At 44.3% G+C, this 16,301-nt stretch overlaps 1 protein-coding gene across 1 annotated transcript in view; it reads left to right on the top strand.

The window, feature by feature from the left end:
- LOC147659219 (uncharacterized) overlaps positions 1 to 15,089 on the top strand; it is a 231,440-nt gene extending 216,351 nt beyond the window's left edge. Inside the window, exons 12-13 of the mRNA XM_086951880.1 lie at positions 649 to 732; positions 14,045 to 15,089. Coding sequence (XP_086808006.1) covers positions 649 to 732; positions 14,045 to 14,868 — 908 coding nt within the window. The 3' untranslated portion in view covers positions 14,869 to 15,089. The remainder of the gene's footprint in view (positions 1 to 648; positions 733 to 14,044) is intronic.
- Positions 15,090 to 16,301: the final 1,212 nt, after the last annotated feature.

Below are 16,301 nucleotides of genomic sequence, written 5' to 3'. Positions count from 1 at the left end.
CTGATTTGCATATGACTGGGTCCAAACTGGGGTGGCGTGTTGAGCGTAAAAAAGGATGGATAAAAAAACCCAGATCTATGACAGGGATTATTGTTTGCATTATTCAGCATTCAATCCATCATCTGTTCTTTTTGCTTTTGTCGACCTAAGTGGGAAGAATATGCCCAGACGTGGGTCCCATGCACGCTATGCCACTGGGTTCAAGCTAGCCTGGCTGATGAAGGGTGATACCCTGAAACCGGTCCCAGGATGCTTTTTTCCAGTCCAGGGAGGCCCTGGCCCAGCAGTTCGGACTGGACTGTTCCCATGAGGAGCTTGATCAAGATTGATGTGCGTATGGCTGGGTTCAAACTGGAGTGGCACGCTGAGCAGCAAAATAAACGATGAATTAAACTCAGATCTGACTGGGGGTGAATGTTTGCATTGTTAAGCATTTCGTCCATCATCTGCTCTTTTTGAATTTGTGGATACGACTCATGCACCTTTAAAATTTTAGTTGTAGCCATTTGATACTCCTGGAATGTCAGAGGTGATTAATCTTCAATTATTTCCTCTTGAGTATTACTTTTTTGCATGATGATGCAGTACTCATAACATGTACCACTCCATCCCATTAAAACACAATTATCATCCATGCTTTCTTTGCAGAATGGAGCGATGGCTACTCTGTGGTTAATGACAGTGATGAGGGGGAATTTTGCCAGGAGGACGTCATAGCTGGTGCACATTCCAGTAAGTATTGCTCCTACACTGAATAGTCAATTATTGCTGCATAGGGCAATAAACAAGATACAAAGGTATGCCATGAATAAACTTTGTTCACAGAGCTAATGTTTACATGGAAAGTTATTTTGGTCTTTCTTTTTTTAAAGAAAACCGGAAAAAAAAGCAGTGAACCTCATATTAGCCTTAATATTTGTGTTGACAAAACAGTACTTTCTTAGCCATTACTGTACCGTTATTACCACAGAATGGGCAAAAGCTGTGTTTCAGGTATTTTTAGAATTTTCATTGAGGTTGTAACAACAACTGTAATTTTGCTCTGCTGTTGACTGATGCAAGTACATCCTTGGCATCCATCTTTTTTTTTTTTTGCAGAGTTTTTTAGAGCGCGAACTAGACCCAAAGGTATCGGAGCGCTTTACATGAGCACCAGTTATGTTACAGATGGACCCATTCATTTTTCTTAGGCACCGGGAGATTACGTGATTTTCGCAGAATCACAGAATATTGAGCGTCCCTTCCAAGACTCAAACCCAGTTCTTCAGTCTACCGCCCTAGCCGTTGGGCCACATTCTCTCCTCATCTTTGAATAGAGTTTTCAATCCTTCAAGAAAACCATTCAAAGGTGGCAGCTGTTTGTCTACTCACATCTGCAGTGTCCATCTTTTTTGATACCCCATTCAGAAAAGGCTACCATGGATGTGCACAATTGTTGGCCATCTTTGAATCTGTTTTATCACATTCAAAGATGGCTAGCTCAGATGTGTGTGTTCATCCACAACAGCCATTTTATAAGTGGTATTTTTTGCAGAATAGCAAAATAGATTTAAAAAATGTGCCATGCTCATGTGTGAACATGTACAATTGACAATCTTGAAATGGGTAAACAACACTTTTAAGATGACCACTAGCTGATAGTGCAGAGGACTTTGCTGAAGTACCAGGGATCTCTGGGTCAGTCAGACCTGGAGGGAGGTTAAAAAGACATAGAAGAGGGGAAAGATGGGAAAAGGCTTAGAAATTAGATGAAAGTGAGAAGAAGAATTTAGGAGGAAAGCCATTAAATCAGGAATAGGGAAGTGTGAGGGCCAAGAAAGCGATCTTGTAATGGGTAAGGGGCTGACCAAACCCACTTGATTTTAAACAGGATTAATGGGGTGATGCTAAAATAATTTGAATACTTACACTTGTAGAACACTGTGATATTCTGCTATGTTCCATAAAACATAACACAGCCTTTTTTACAGACAGGCCCACAAACCGGAAGGATTAATGAAGTTATAGGAAAATGTGTATTGACTCTATTAAAATACTGACTCATAATATGTTAATACCTTTGATGTTTGAGGAGTAGGGGTATTGGGATTGGATTTCTGAAAACTGCCCCATATTTAATATGTTTCCTCTTTTCATAATATTTAGATTCTGTGCTTTACCGATTGCTATGATTTTGCTGATTTCTGCAATACTTTTGTTTCAATTTGTCTGCCATAAGCGTGACTTGAATGAAGTCTTATAAAAACAACAATTAATAAATATGCCTGAAAGTCTCCGACATTGGTCCGTTCCCAATATGCATTATCTCTAGGTAAGTTGAGAGTGGTGCATGGGTCTTAACCTGTCCGTTCTCCTGCTCAGGTTTGTCGGATTAGTCCTGGCCCCTCTGGCACTTCCGGATCTGCTGACACTCGCAAAAACATTGGCGGAATTCCTGGTGCCAGTTCACTCATGGCCCTCAAGGCCAGTGCTGGTTATGCACCTTTGCTCCAACGCACATATACAATGTTCTCCAGCCATCTATGCTGTAGCACCCCACCACAGAAGCTTCCAGACGCGACATTGTTGGCGCCGCATCCAGCTTTCACAGAGTCTTTGGCTCAAAACAGAGAGAAGCTCAAAGACTCCTAGAAGAGGAGTACAGACAGGATCCATTATATATTTGGATCAGATGCAGACTCTTTAAATCTCTATGCTTGTGGTCCTGACGAGGGAGAAGAGTGGCTACACAAATTGGCTGGCCTATCTTGGTCCACTGGGCTTGACACCTCTCTTGAAATTGAACTGGAATTTCCCTCTGGGTCCCCTGTGCCAAGACATTGAGCCTGTGGTCTTGTGCGCAATACAAAGGGATCTGTTTAACAGTCACTCTACTGGCAGGTTCTCCAATTGTCATTGGCAACAGACTGAGACAGCTTTATCTTGGCAATCACGAGTGGCGTCTTTAGCCAGAAATAGTTCAGGACATTTTCACCCAGTGGGGCATTGGGCAAGGTGGACTTGTCTGTTTCCTCAGAAATTGCAGTTCTGCTCTTTATAGTTTCCATTGAAGGGAGCCTTTGTGAGAGCGTTTCAGATGAGGTGGAACTTTCAGCTGCACTACACATTTCTCGATTTGTAAGGAAGATTGACCAAGACTGGGCTCAAGTGATTCTGATCGTCCCGGATTGGCCAAGAAGGGTGTGGTATGTGGACCTTCGATGCATCTACCTAAAAACCCCTCTCAAGCTGACATTCAGACCACATATTCTCTCCCTGTCCACGGGGAGGGAGTTTGCTGCACTCTTATCTCTGAGGCCTTCACCTTCATGTCTTTTTGAACCCCTACACAGTTTTCAGCTGCGCTTTTTAACAATGAAAACAGTGTTGTTGGTGACGAACACCCAGGCAAGATGGGTCAGTGAGTTGCAGGCCCTGAGCTCCCATCCGCCGTTCCCTGACAAATTGCTATTGCGAGCCAGGGCAACCTTCTTTCCTAAGGTGGTGACTTCCTTTCACTCAGGCAAGTCATTTTCCCTGCCAACCTTCTTTCCTCCACCCCATCTCATGGAGGAGGTGGAGTAACTTCACAGGTTGGATCGAAGGCATGCTGTCAGCTTCTACATAGTCCGCACTAAAGATATTGAATTGGATGACCAGCTCTTCATCGGGCCCTGTTGATCCAAAAAAGGCAAAGTGGTCCAGATGCGGATGCTGGCCACATGGATCATCCTCTGAATTGATACCTGACATGCTCTGACCAAGAAAAAAGAACCTCTGGAAAAAATCAGGGCTCTTTCCACCTGAGGAAACTCATCATCATCTGCCCTTGTCAGATGGCTTCGGATCGCACAGAATTGCCAATCAGCTACATGGGATTTCCTACACACTTTCGCTAAGCATTACAGCCTGTGTTGCTAAGTGCGTAGAGAATAATGTGTTATGGGGAAAGATTAATACGTTTCTAATTTAAGATTGGTACTGCACTACTCATTGTCTATGCCAGTCCCTCCTCTTTCCTAAAAGGCTTGGAAAAAATAGATGGAAACTGATGTCATTACACCAGGGTGAATGTCACGTGGCTTTGGTGACGTCTTTTGACAATGTCACTTCTGGCGTCAATATGAAGTTCTAAAGTATACAAAAAGTGATGGATGAAATGCTTGAATTAATCTCAGCCACTGGTGATCACTCAGGGCGCATGGTAGTCCATTGTTATTTTGCACACCATATCACCTCAGTTTGGACCCAGCCGTATGCAAATCAGTCCTGGCTCTCCTCGTCATGGGAACAGTCCAGCTCGAACTGCCTGGCCAAGTCCTCCCTGAACCAGAACTAAGCAACCCAAGGCCGCTTTTTCTTTTGGTATGAGCCCATGAGAAACTCTTCAACAGCTACATATATCAGAACCTTTCATAGCCTGCATCTAGATAAACATGAAGTAAATGATTGCCATATTAATTTCCTGTAAATATACAGATTTAGAGAATTATGATTGGCTAGATCAATTCTGTACTTATACCATATTTCAAACCATATTTTAGTCCAGTTAAGTTTTCACTTTCCTTCCACTTTGTTGTAATCTATTGAAATGCAGTAGCTAAGAGTACATGTACTGTTCTACTGTTAATTGGAAGTATCTTCTAATCTGAGATCAAGCTACCAAAGAAAATATTTTGGAACATAAGAGGAACACCAGTTTCTATAACATAATTAATTTAGTTACAAACTCGCACTCAAAATCAATCTACTAATGAACACTTATGAAATGTGTAACGAATTTGCTTTAACACAAAAGCATGGCAAACAATGATCATCAATAACCTTGTTATATGAAATAGACATGGTGGCACAGAAAGTCTTCTGCTAAGAAAAAATAATGCTTGTGTTGTATTGGCTATATGGGATATGAAATGATACCTTGACCATACAGAATCCCATGTTTAAACTCACAGCAATGCATTCAAATCGTTTTCGCATTGAGATTCAACATTTATTTTACCTCTGATAATTTATGCATTGATTAATAATTATAAATTGAAGATTTTGGAGGCTGTAACACATAAGCACCGTGTTTGGAATTAACAGAAACATCACTCTAATCCTTTTTTACCTCAACAGCTGCTATTAATTTAACATACCGTATATGAAAAAAAACAGGCAAAGTACTGGCCCCTTAACCTATAAAGAAGGGGGGAAATACTGGTAATCGAAATGTTGATTAATCTAATTAATAACCTTTGAATTCCATTCGGGCCAGTACTAGAACATATGATTAATCTTCAATTTCATATTGTGCTATTAAGTTGAGTTATAACTTTTCTTTATTCGTTAGAGATAACTTGAATGTCAATATTGTTGATAATAACCTACCCATGTTATTAATGAGAGGTGTAGAGATTGATTTAGGTTCATCGGGTATATGCTGTTCTACCTTAAATGAAAAAGGAAGAATTATAGTGCAACCCATTTAAGCATAACTAAACATGTGTACCAAATAACGAAAACCAAGAGTGCTTGGGGAAAAGCCGAGTGATAACCATAAAAATCAGGATCCTACGCCCCCATCTTGCTTCAGTCCTTTAGGTTTTGAAAGAGAAATTGTTGCCTTTTTCTGGTTTCAAAAATAGTTTGAATGAGATTTATCATTAGTCGTAAACAGTGACTTGGGTAAATTGATTGGTAACTTGGATAGTTTATAAAAAAAATAATATTTGTTAGCATCATCTTAAATAATTTCAAGCTACTGCCTCCAAGATAGGCATAAAGAAGACCCCATCAATGCCAAGTTCTCTATATTTGAATTTGTAATCTTCAGGCTCAACGTAATTTGTTTCTTTGATTAAATTTGAGAACCAAATACTAAGGTGGCCATTAGGATGACGGGCGGACTTTGTCCACCCGTCATCCTACCAGTGATCTGGACCGCCCGCCATAAGGGCGGGGGTCCCGTGGCCAGCATTAGGATGCGCCCGCCTCAGTGGCGGGCATCCATCATTTCAACCATTGTGGCGGGCGGTGCACTCAGCACCGCCCGCCACAATGGCAGGAAGGCATGCTGTGCACTTCCATGCACAGCATGGCAGGCACCGCGCGGTGCCTGTCATGCTGTGCATGGAACTGCTGGGGGGTACCATAGGTACCCCCCATGTGCACCCCCCACACCCCCGGAGTCCTTGGGGGCCCGCAACAGGCCCCCAAAGCAGACTCTGCATGACTTTCCGCCACGGAAAGGCATCTGTAAAAGCCCATCCTAATATGGCTGGCAGTGTTTGACAGACACCGCCACCATATAAACCCTTTTCCGCCCAGGTCTCAATGCGACCAGGGCGGAAAAGCGGCAGACGGGGTTTCCGTCCGGCGCGTTCCCCACGCCATAGTAAGATGGCGGGTGGGCAAGGATGTCGGGCGGATCGTCACCTCCCGCATGGCGGTGGCGATCCGCCCAACATCCTAATGGGCCCCTCAGTACTTGGTTTTCTGAGTATTCCAATTCAGATTATTGTCTCCAGACATAGATCAAAGGCAAATGTCATTCAAGGGTACGATTTCTGATTCATCAACATTTCGTTTATGCCCAGGAATGCTGGAAAATGAATCCACTTTACTAAAGAAGGCTGACATTGTAATGGATGGTTCCGAAATTTATAGTAATAAAATATTGTTGTGAAGCGAAATATAATTCACTGTCTTGAAAACAAAATACCTTTATATTCAAATAGTGTTATTATGTTTTTGAATCTTGTATAGAAAAGGGTCTAAAGCTATGAGGGGCATCACTTTCCCTGTATCACGTCTGAAAGTAAAGTATGGAAAAAGTAATCCATTAACAAAACGTGAAGCCTTAGCAGAGTCATTTGAGCAATAAATACTTTAAACAGTTTGATCTAGTAAGATGCTATTTTAGAGCTTGAGGTATGTATTCCCAAACTACAGAATCTACTACATGACTTTTTCTGAATGAAGCGCAGAAGGACTCATTGGGAAGGACATACTTGATAAATTCATTTTTATACTGAATAATGATCTGGCATTATTTGTAGACAATCTGCCCTTCATTAATTCTGATTGCTCACATCTCCAGTCTCAGGACTAGCAACTTATAACTTGCAGTCCAAGTTAATTACTGAAATTGGTCTGCAGTTTTTACATATGTCACATCTTTAACTACTTTAGGAATGTTATGTAATCACCACAAAAAAGGAATCCTCTGTCATATTGACCCGAATACATAAATGTTTTACACGACTCAAACGGCATGAATGGTAATATATTAAAAACAAATTGGGTAGACCCCTCAAGCAGGTAACCATTTGGGCCTGGGGATCCCTTTGATAGACTCAATGCTTTTGTAATGTATCCAATGGTAAAATCCTGTTCAAGAGAGAATCAATCAATCAGTACTTGTATAGCGCGCCTTCTCCCCCATGAGGATATCCAGGCGCTGGATTGCTAGGGTAGTCAAACAGCCAGGTTATGTGTGTCTTCCTGAAGTTCGTCAGCGATTGTGATGTTCTGAGGTGTAGGGGGGGCGTTCCAGAACTTGGCGGTGAGGTGGGAGAAGGAGCAGACTCCACCGTGGCTATGCCGGATGCGCGGGGTCTGTGCCAGGGAGGCAGAGCAAAGGTTTCTAGATGGTTGGTGGAAGTTCAGGCGATAGTTCATGCATGCTGGTCCTTGGTCGTGGAGGGCTTTGTAGGCATGTGTGAGTAACTTGAATTGCCATCTTTTCTGGACGGGGAGCAAGTGGAGGTTCTTCAGAGGTTGGGTGATGTTCTTCCATTTGGGCAGGTTGATGCTTAGTCTGGCCACTGAGGTCTGCATTGTCTGAAGCCTTCTAATAAGTTGGGCGGTGGGTCCTGCACACAGTTTGCTTCTGTAGTTCATCTTGCTGGTGATTAAGGCTTGTATGACTATTTTTCTAGTGGTGATGGGAAGCCATTTGAAAATTCTTCGGAAGCATGCAGGAGGTGTGGAAACAGGCGGAGGAGATTGCATTGATCTGACATTTCATGGTGAGTTTGCAGACCAGGATGATGCAGAGGATGCTGGCGTAGTCTTTTAGTGTGAGAGTGGGTCCACATTCAGGGAGCCACTAGGTGTTGTTCCAGAGGGAGGTGTGGTTGCCAAAGATGAGCATCCAATCTGTGACATTCTTCATGCAGTTGTGGAAGTTGATCTTAGTGGTGGTGGGGTCTGCTGAGTGTGAAAGCATGAGCTGGGTATCGTCTGCATAGGATATGATATTGAGAGTGGAGAGTGGCCTCTGACAATGTTGGTTAGAGGCATCATGTAAGTGTTGAAGAGTGTGCTTTGAGGGATGAGCCCTAAGGGACTCCACAGATGGAGTCCATGGGTACAAAGGGGAAGGAGGGAAGGAAGATTCTCTGTGTTCCATTTGTGAGGAGTGATGCAGTCCATCTGAGTGCATCTCCTTGACCCTGATCTATTGCAGTCGTTAGATGAGTGTGTGGTGGGAAACAGTGTTGAAGGCTATGGAGAGGTTGAGAACAATCAGGGCAGCTGATTCTCCTGAGTGCGGATGTAGTCCGTGGCGGCGATCAGGTCAGTTTCTGTGCTATGGTTGGCGTGGAAACCAGATTGGGAGGCATCTAGCAGGGCGTTTCTCTCCAGGTGTTCGGTGAGCTGCCAGTTGATGGCCTTCTCCATGACTTTGCGGGGAAGGGGAGCAGTGAGATGGAGTGGTAGTTCTGGAGTACACTGGGGTCGGCAGAGGTTTTCTAAAGGAGGGGTCTGACTTCTGCGTGTGTCAAGAAAGGTGGATTTGTTGATGGATGCATTGAGGATAGTGGTGATTTGGTGGATGATCTCGTTGCTTCCTAGGTTGAAGAGGTTGTTAGGACAGGGTCCGTGATTGCTCCTGAGGGATCACTGACATATTGTAGAATACCAAAATATCGACTTACCAAAATATCGTTGATAAAAATATAGAATGCAAAAATATCGAATTCCTAACTTCAAACAGGTAAGTACAAAAATATCGAATCAAAAATATTGTTGTAAAAAATAGTCAAAATATCGAATTTTTTTAAATGTCTTAAAAGTAATTTAAAATTAATAAATATAATTAACTAAAACACTTAAAAATACTTAACCTTAAAATTAATACATTATTAATTTAAGTTAAAAAATATATTATATATATATATATATATATATATATTATATATATATATATATATATAAACGTAATATTAATTAAAAAAACATACAATATTACGTAGGATAGTGGGAGGGAGGGTAAAATTAACTATTACCACTCCAGTGAGTGCAACAGTAGGGAAAGCGTTGGATAGCGTAGGGGTAAAAATTACTATTCCCACTCCAGTGAGTGCACCAGTAGGGAAAGCTTTGGATAGCGTAGGGGTAAAAATGACTATTCCCACTCCAGAGAGTGCAACAGTAGGGAAAGCGTTGGATAGCGTAGGGGTAAAAAATACTATTCCCACTTTAGAGAGTGCAACAGTAGGGAAAGTGTTGGATAGCGGGAGGGTAAAAATTACTATTCCCACTCCAGAGAGTGCAACAGTAGGGAAAGTGTTAAATAGCGGGAGGGTAAACATTACTATTCCCATTCCAGGTAGTGCAACAGTAGGGAAAGTGTTGGATAGCTTAAGGGTAAAAATTACTATTCCCACTCCAGTGAGTTTAACGGTAGGGAAAGTAATGATTTAATATATTAATAAAAATAAATTAAATATCAATACCAATAAAACATGAATTAAAATTAATTACCAATTTCATATAATGTAATAATTAATGATTTAGAAATACAAATAAATATTAGTTATTAAAAATTAATTACCTATTCATAATTAACAACTAATTAATTTTCAATAACAAAAACTAATTAATTATAAAAATTAATACCAATTAATAATTAAAAGTAAATTATCAATACACAAAAAGTATTTTTAATATGTAATTAATTACAATTACATTACTTCCCACCCTATTCCCCCTTAAACCTACAACCCGCTACAGAACATAAATTAATACAATTATCATAATTATCAAATAATTAATTATTAAAAATGAATTACCAAAGAATAAAAAGTAATTACCAATTCAAAATTCATTAACAATAAATTAAAAATCAATATCAATGAATAAATAAAAAAATATATACTTAATTACAATTAAATTACTTTCCACCCTATTCCCCTATAAACCCGCAACGGAAAATAAATTAAGAAAATTAACATAAATATCAATTAATCAATTAATACAAATTAATTCCCAATTAATAAAAATGAATTACCAATTAAAAATAATTAACAATAAATTCAAAATGAATACCAATAAATAAACATATTTAAATAATTACAAATAAATTACTTCCCACCCTATTCCCCTATAAACCCACAAATGGCGACAGAACTAAAAAGCAAAGTTAAATTAAAACTAATTAATAATTGCTAAAAATGTATATTTAATTTAATATAATTAAATTACGTCCCACCCTATTCCCCTATAAACCCACAACCCCCTACAGAATTAAATTACTCAAAAAATCAATTAAATAAAATTCATTACTTAAAATAAATTAAACATACATTACAAAAATAATATACACTTTTCACACATATACTAACATACAAAACACTTTAAAAAATTCGATATTATTAAAAATTCGATATATTTGAATGCCTATATTATGTACTTCGATTATTTTGACTTCTATATATTGACAATCGATATTATATTACTTGCCTTCAATCCGATATTTTTAACCACTATATTGTGTCCATTCTATATTTTTACTTCGATATTATGGGCATTCTATATATTTTTTCGATATATTATGTCTAGTTACCCTCCTGAGTGGATGGAGTTCATGATGCTTGTTGTGTTCAGTGTGGTGAGCTGTTCCCATGCAGTGAGATGTTGGTTGAGGAGGCTTCTGTCGGAGTGAGGAGGTTGGTTAGGGTTCGAAGTTCCTGTAGGTGGTGGAAAACTAATTAATTCTGGTAAATACATATAACTGCAGATTTATCACCTTTTGAATATTCTTCAGGCATCAGAGTGGATCCGGAAACTTTTCTTAAGTGGAACTCCTGTGCCAGTATGCATTGCTGTGCAGCTTTGTGCCAACATCGCTCCACTAGCGATGTGTGGAACCACATATCAGTGTCTCTTGCGTGCACTGACATCAGATCCTTTTTTTGATGCCACCAAACGCCAATCTGGAGCTACCCCTCAACCTTTCACAAGACCTTTATCTCAAAAGTATTTAAAAAATCCAGTGGAAAATGACTCTTCCCACGACCAAAGGGTTCAAACTTAGGGGGTCATTAGGATAGCGGGCGGAAAACCACCCCGACCGCCATTGAGGCGGAAACCTACCGCCCGCCTGCACTGCGGATACACCGGCGGCCACATTAGGATCAACGACCACTAAAGACCGACCGCGGCGGAAGCGGGCCAAGCAAAGCCGTCTGACGCGGGCGGTAATGGCCAAAAATCGACCGCCTCGGTCGGAAAAGCTACAACCCGCCGTAAGGACAGCAGACACACCGCACGGGAAATTAAGATAACCCCGAGGGTGTCGCGGTCGGAACCGCTGTTACCGACCTCCGCGGTCGCACACAGGAGTGAATGGGAAGAATAGTGGAAGAGCTGTAGCATAGACACCGCAGCGGACGGGACATGAAAAACATGGCGGACAATGCCAAAACACCTCAGTGATGCCAAACAGTGCACAAATAAAATCAGCCATTCCCCCCAAATACATAACACACATATAAATAAAACAAATAAAGCAAAAATAAAATAAAAACCCTGGACAACTCCCACAACACATTTGACACCCAAAATCCACTTGGACACACCCACAAAGCTGAGTATAAAGCCACCCCCTTCACAAACCACAATCCTTTGCAACACTCCAGAATAGAAGGCCATACCCCACATCTAACAGGAGAGGCAAAAGAGCACATCACACACACACATCCACCACCACCACCACCACCACCTTTACACCAGCACAAATAATCCCACAGCACACAACAAACCTCAACACCATACCCCTGCACCCACAAACACCTCAACCACCACACACCATGACAACACAAAAAATGCCCAAATTCACCGAGAGTGTGTTGACAGTCATGGTCAGTGAGATTGTAAGAGTAGAGCCACAACTGTTTGGTAGCCTGGTCCAACAGACACCATTAGCCACGAGGACACAAATGTGGGAAAGGATAGTCCAAAAGGTGAATGCAGTAGGGACCACCCCAAGATCCAAGGAGGAGATCATGAAGCGGTGGCATGATCTCAAGAGGGTTGTCAAGGAGAGGAGGAGTAAGAACTGGAAGCTGGGAACGTGACTGGCAGTGGCCCTCCCCTCCCACAGAAAACATTCACACCGTAGGAGGAGAAGGTGCTTGCCATACTGCTTCCTGAAAGTCTCACAGGAGTAGCCAGGGGAGTGGAGGCTGGTAAGTACAAACAAATGCCAAACAACACACTGAGAACTACTTCCTTGCAATACCAAAACACCATTACACTGTCCACCCTCACACAACAGGTAGCTAGCCATCTTGCTTAGGAGGCCTGTATGGGGGAGGGAGTCCTGCACTACCACTCCCAACATGCCCCCTGTCCCACAGCTGAGCAGGATACAGGCCTCCCCCACCCAGGAGCAAGTGTCAGCCATTGCACTGTTCACCAAACAGACTTACAGGTCGGTATCCATCTTGTATTGGAGCACTGTTTAGGGGTGGGAGGCCCTGAATCACTACTCCCAGCATGCCCCCTGGCCCACACTCCAGCAGCATGAAGGCCTCCCCCACCCAGGAGCAAGTGTCAGCCATTGCACTGTTCAACAAACAGACTTACAGGTAGGTATCCATCTTGTTTTGGAGCACTGTTTGGGGGTGGGAGGCCCAGAATCACTACTCCCAGCATGCCCCCTGGCCCCACACTCCAGCAACATGGAGGCCTCCCCCACCCAGGAGCAAGTGTCAGCCATTGCATTGTTCACCAAACAGACTTACAGGTCGGTATCCATCTTGTATTGGAGCACTGTTTGGGGGTGGGAGGCCCTGGATCACTACTCCCAGCATGCCCCCTGGCCCACACTCCAGCAGCATGGAGGCCTCCCCCGGCCAGGAGCAAGTGTCAGCCATTGCACTGTTCAACAAACAGACTTACAGTTAGGTATCCATCTTGTATTGGAGCACTGTTTGGGGGTGGGAGGCCCTGAATCACTACTCCCAGCATGCCCCCTGGCCCACACTCCAGCAGCATGGAGACCTCCCCCACCCAGGAGCAAGTGTCAGCCATTGCACTGTTCACCAAACAGACCTACAGGTCGGCATCCATCTTGTATTGGAGCACTGTTTGGGGTGGGAGGCCCTGAATCACTACTCCCAGCATGCCCCCTGGCCCACACTCCAGCAGCATGGAGGCCTCCCCCACCCAGGAGCAAGTGTCAGCCATTGCACTGTTCAACAAACAGACTTACAGTTAGGTATCCATCTTGCATTGGACCACTGTTTGGGGGTGGGAGGCCCTGAATCACTACTCCCAGCATGCCCCCTGGCCCACACTCCAGCAGCATGGAGGCCTCCCCCACCCAGGAGCATGTGTCAGCCATTGCACTGTTCACCAAACAGACTTACAGGTAGGTATCCATCTTGTATTGGAGCACTGTTTGGAGGTGGGAGGACCCGAATCACTACTCCCAGCATGCCCCCTGGCCCACACTCCAGCAGCATGGAGGCCTATCCCACTCAGGAGCATGTGTCAGCCATTGCACTGTTCTCCCTCACTTAACAGGTAGGTAGCTATCTTAACTCTTCCTCATGTGTGTGTGGGAGACCTGCATCCCGAAACGTAGCAACAATTGCATGCAATGCATTGACATCCAACATGTATGAGTAAATGATGTTCCTCTGCACTATGAAATTACACACAGTGTTGCCATGAATTGTACTACTGTTGACTTCATATTTGTGTAGTATACAGACAGTCCATTACACGCAGCTGAGACAATACTTGCACAGTGCCCAACACTAACCATTCCCCATCTACTCCACAGGTGATGAAGAAGTCACTGCTGAGGACCACACCAACGACCAGCAGAGCCAGTCTCCACCCCCGGCATATGGACTCTCAGATGCGGAGACCCAGGACAGTTTGGACGAAGAGCTCCAGGCCGGCCCAACTGGTGTGCCACAGACCAAGAGGTCCCAGGTCCCCATCGCCCCCCCCACATCCCCTGCTGCAACAACAGCGCAGCAGACCCCTGCTGTCACTGCCTCTGCCTCCACCGTCGCCACCGCCACTACCACTTGTACCACCAGTACCACCTGCAGCACCCTCCCTGTCCCAGGGGATGACCAGCCCACAGCAACTACTGTGGAGGGCAGGGAGAGAGTGCGTGGACCGACAGTGGCAAGGCAAGAGGTCCGTGGCAGCAGAGCAGGTGGAAGGGCCAGGGTCACCACCGGACCTCGGAAGGAGTGGACACCATCCCTGGACCACTTCACCAGAGTAGTGGAGGCATACCAAGAGGTCCAGGGACAAAGTGGCCGGTCGGATGAACTTTTAAGGGAGCTCATCCTGCTGATGAGGTCCATCGACAACCGCCTTGGACAGATGGTGGACCTCATGGGCCAGCAAGTGGCGTTGCAGATGGACAGGCCTGTGTCCCAACCACCACCTCCCTCCCCTCCTGTTGTGCCGCAGGATGACAGTGCACCATCCTCCCCTGCGCCAACAGAGAGGGACGAGATCCCTCACAACGCTGGCCATTCAGCAGGCCCCCCACCGCCAAAAAGATCTAGGGGGCGTCCAAAGAAGAGCCTGGGAGTCTCCGGAGGCAAAGCACCTGCCACACGCCAGTCACGGAGCCAGCCGTGATGACAACCCTCTTCCCTACTGCATTGGCTGTTTGGACAGTCTTTACCCACATTTCCTTGGCAATGGGGCCCGTCTGTTGGACTGGGTCACCACATCCATGTGGACTCTACTCTTGCATCTCATCGAACAGGACTGTCAACTCACTGCTCATTCCCCACTGTCATGTAAATATTCCCGCACAAATCACATGTCCACTGTCAAAATAAAATACCTGATGCACCAGATTTTGTGCTGTATCGTTTTTAGTGCAATATTTACAATGTTGACAGTGTCCATGATGTGTCCAAATGGTGTACAGTATGTAGTGCAGGATTCGTCTGTAGCACCTAGGGAGACACAACAGAACAACAGTCACTGGTCTCATTGTGGCATCACAGGCAGAACACTACACAAAACATACACAAGACACTACAGGCATACTAGACAATGGGCTGCAGGTGTGAACAAATAGGGTCCAGCATACGTTCACATATGGAACGTCAATGTCACTTTTACCACACACAGGTGACTGAACATGTGCCTGTCTGTTACATCCGCGCATAGCCCTTCACAACAACAGCAACCACACCACACAATGTACACGTTGTACCTCGTCACCCACCTTCAAGTGAAGTAGCGTTCGATGAGCTGCTAGCGCAGGTGTACTCCTTCATCCTCTCCACTGTCCTCATCACTAGACTCAGGTCCTTGAGCAGGTGGTGGCCTTGGTTCCTCACCATCGTCCAGGAGCAGGGGGATCCCCTTGTGGATGGCCAGGTTGTGCAGCATACAGCGTGCCCAAACGATCTTGCATACCTTCCGAGGCGAGTATGCCAGTGCACCTCCTGTCCTGTCAAGGTAGCGGAATCTAGACTTCAGCAGGCCAAAAGTCAGTTCGATTACCCGTCAGGTCCTGCCATGGGCATCATTGTAGCGGATGTCAGCCGGAGTCCTGGATTCCTGAGGGGGCTCAACAGCCACGGCCGACTGGGATATGCAGAGTCACCTGTGAATGACAAACACCCATTGCAATGTTGCACCGCCAGAGTGTAGCAGGTAACACACAGCACACCATATCAGTAGGCATACTCACCCACAATCCAAGCATGCTCGGGATGCAGATTCTCTATCATCCTGGGCACCATGCTGTTCCTCATGATGTACGAATCATGCGCCGAGCCAGGATACTTCGCACACACATGAGAAATGATCATGTCCGCAAGGCACACCACCTGCACATTGATGGAATGATAATGTTTGCGGTTCCTATATATGTGCTCCGTCGCCTGTGGTGCCACCAGACCTACATGGGTGCAATCGATGGCACCAACAACATGTGAGATGCGCCCAAGGGGATAGAAGTCACCCTTCACGGCAGCCAATTCTCCTCCCCTAGGGAAATCGATGTAGCGATTCCGATACAGCATCATGGCAGCAAGAACATCCTTCAGCAC

This window comes from Lissotriton vulgaris, unplaced genomic scaffold, assembly GCF_964263255.1.
Source record: "Lissotriton vulgaris unplaced genomic scaffold, aLisVul1.2 SCAFFOLD_384, whole genome shotgun sequence".
Classification (NCBI taxonomy): Eukaryota; Metazoa; Chordata; class Amphibia; order Caudata; family Salamandridae; genus Lissotriton; species Lissotriton vulgaris.
This window is presented reverse-complemented; position numbering and strand designations above follow the sequence as displayed.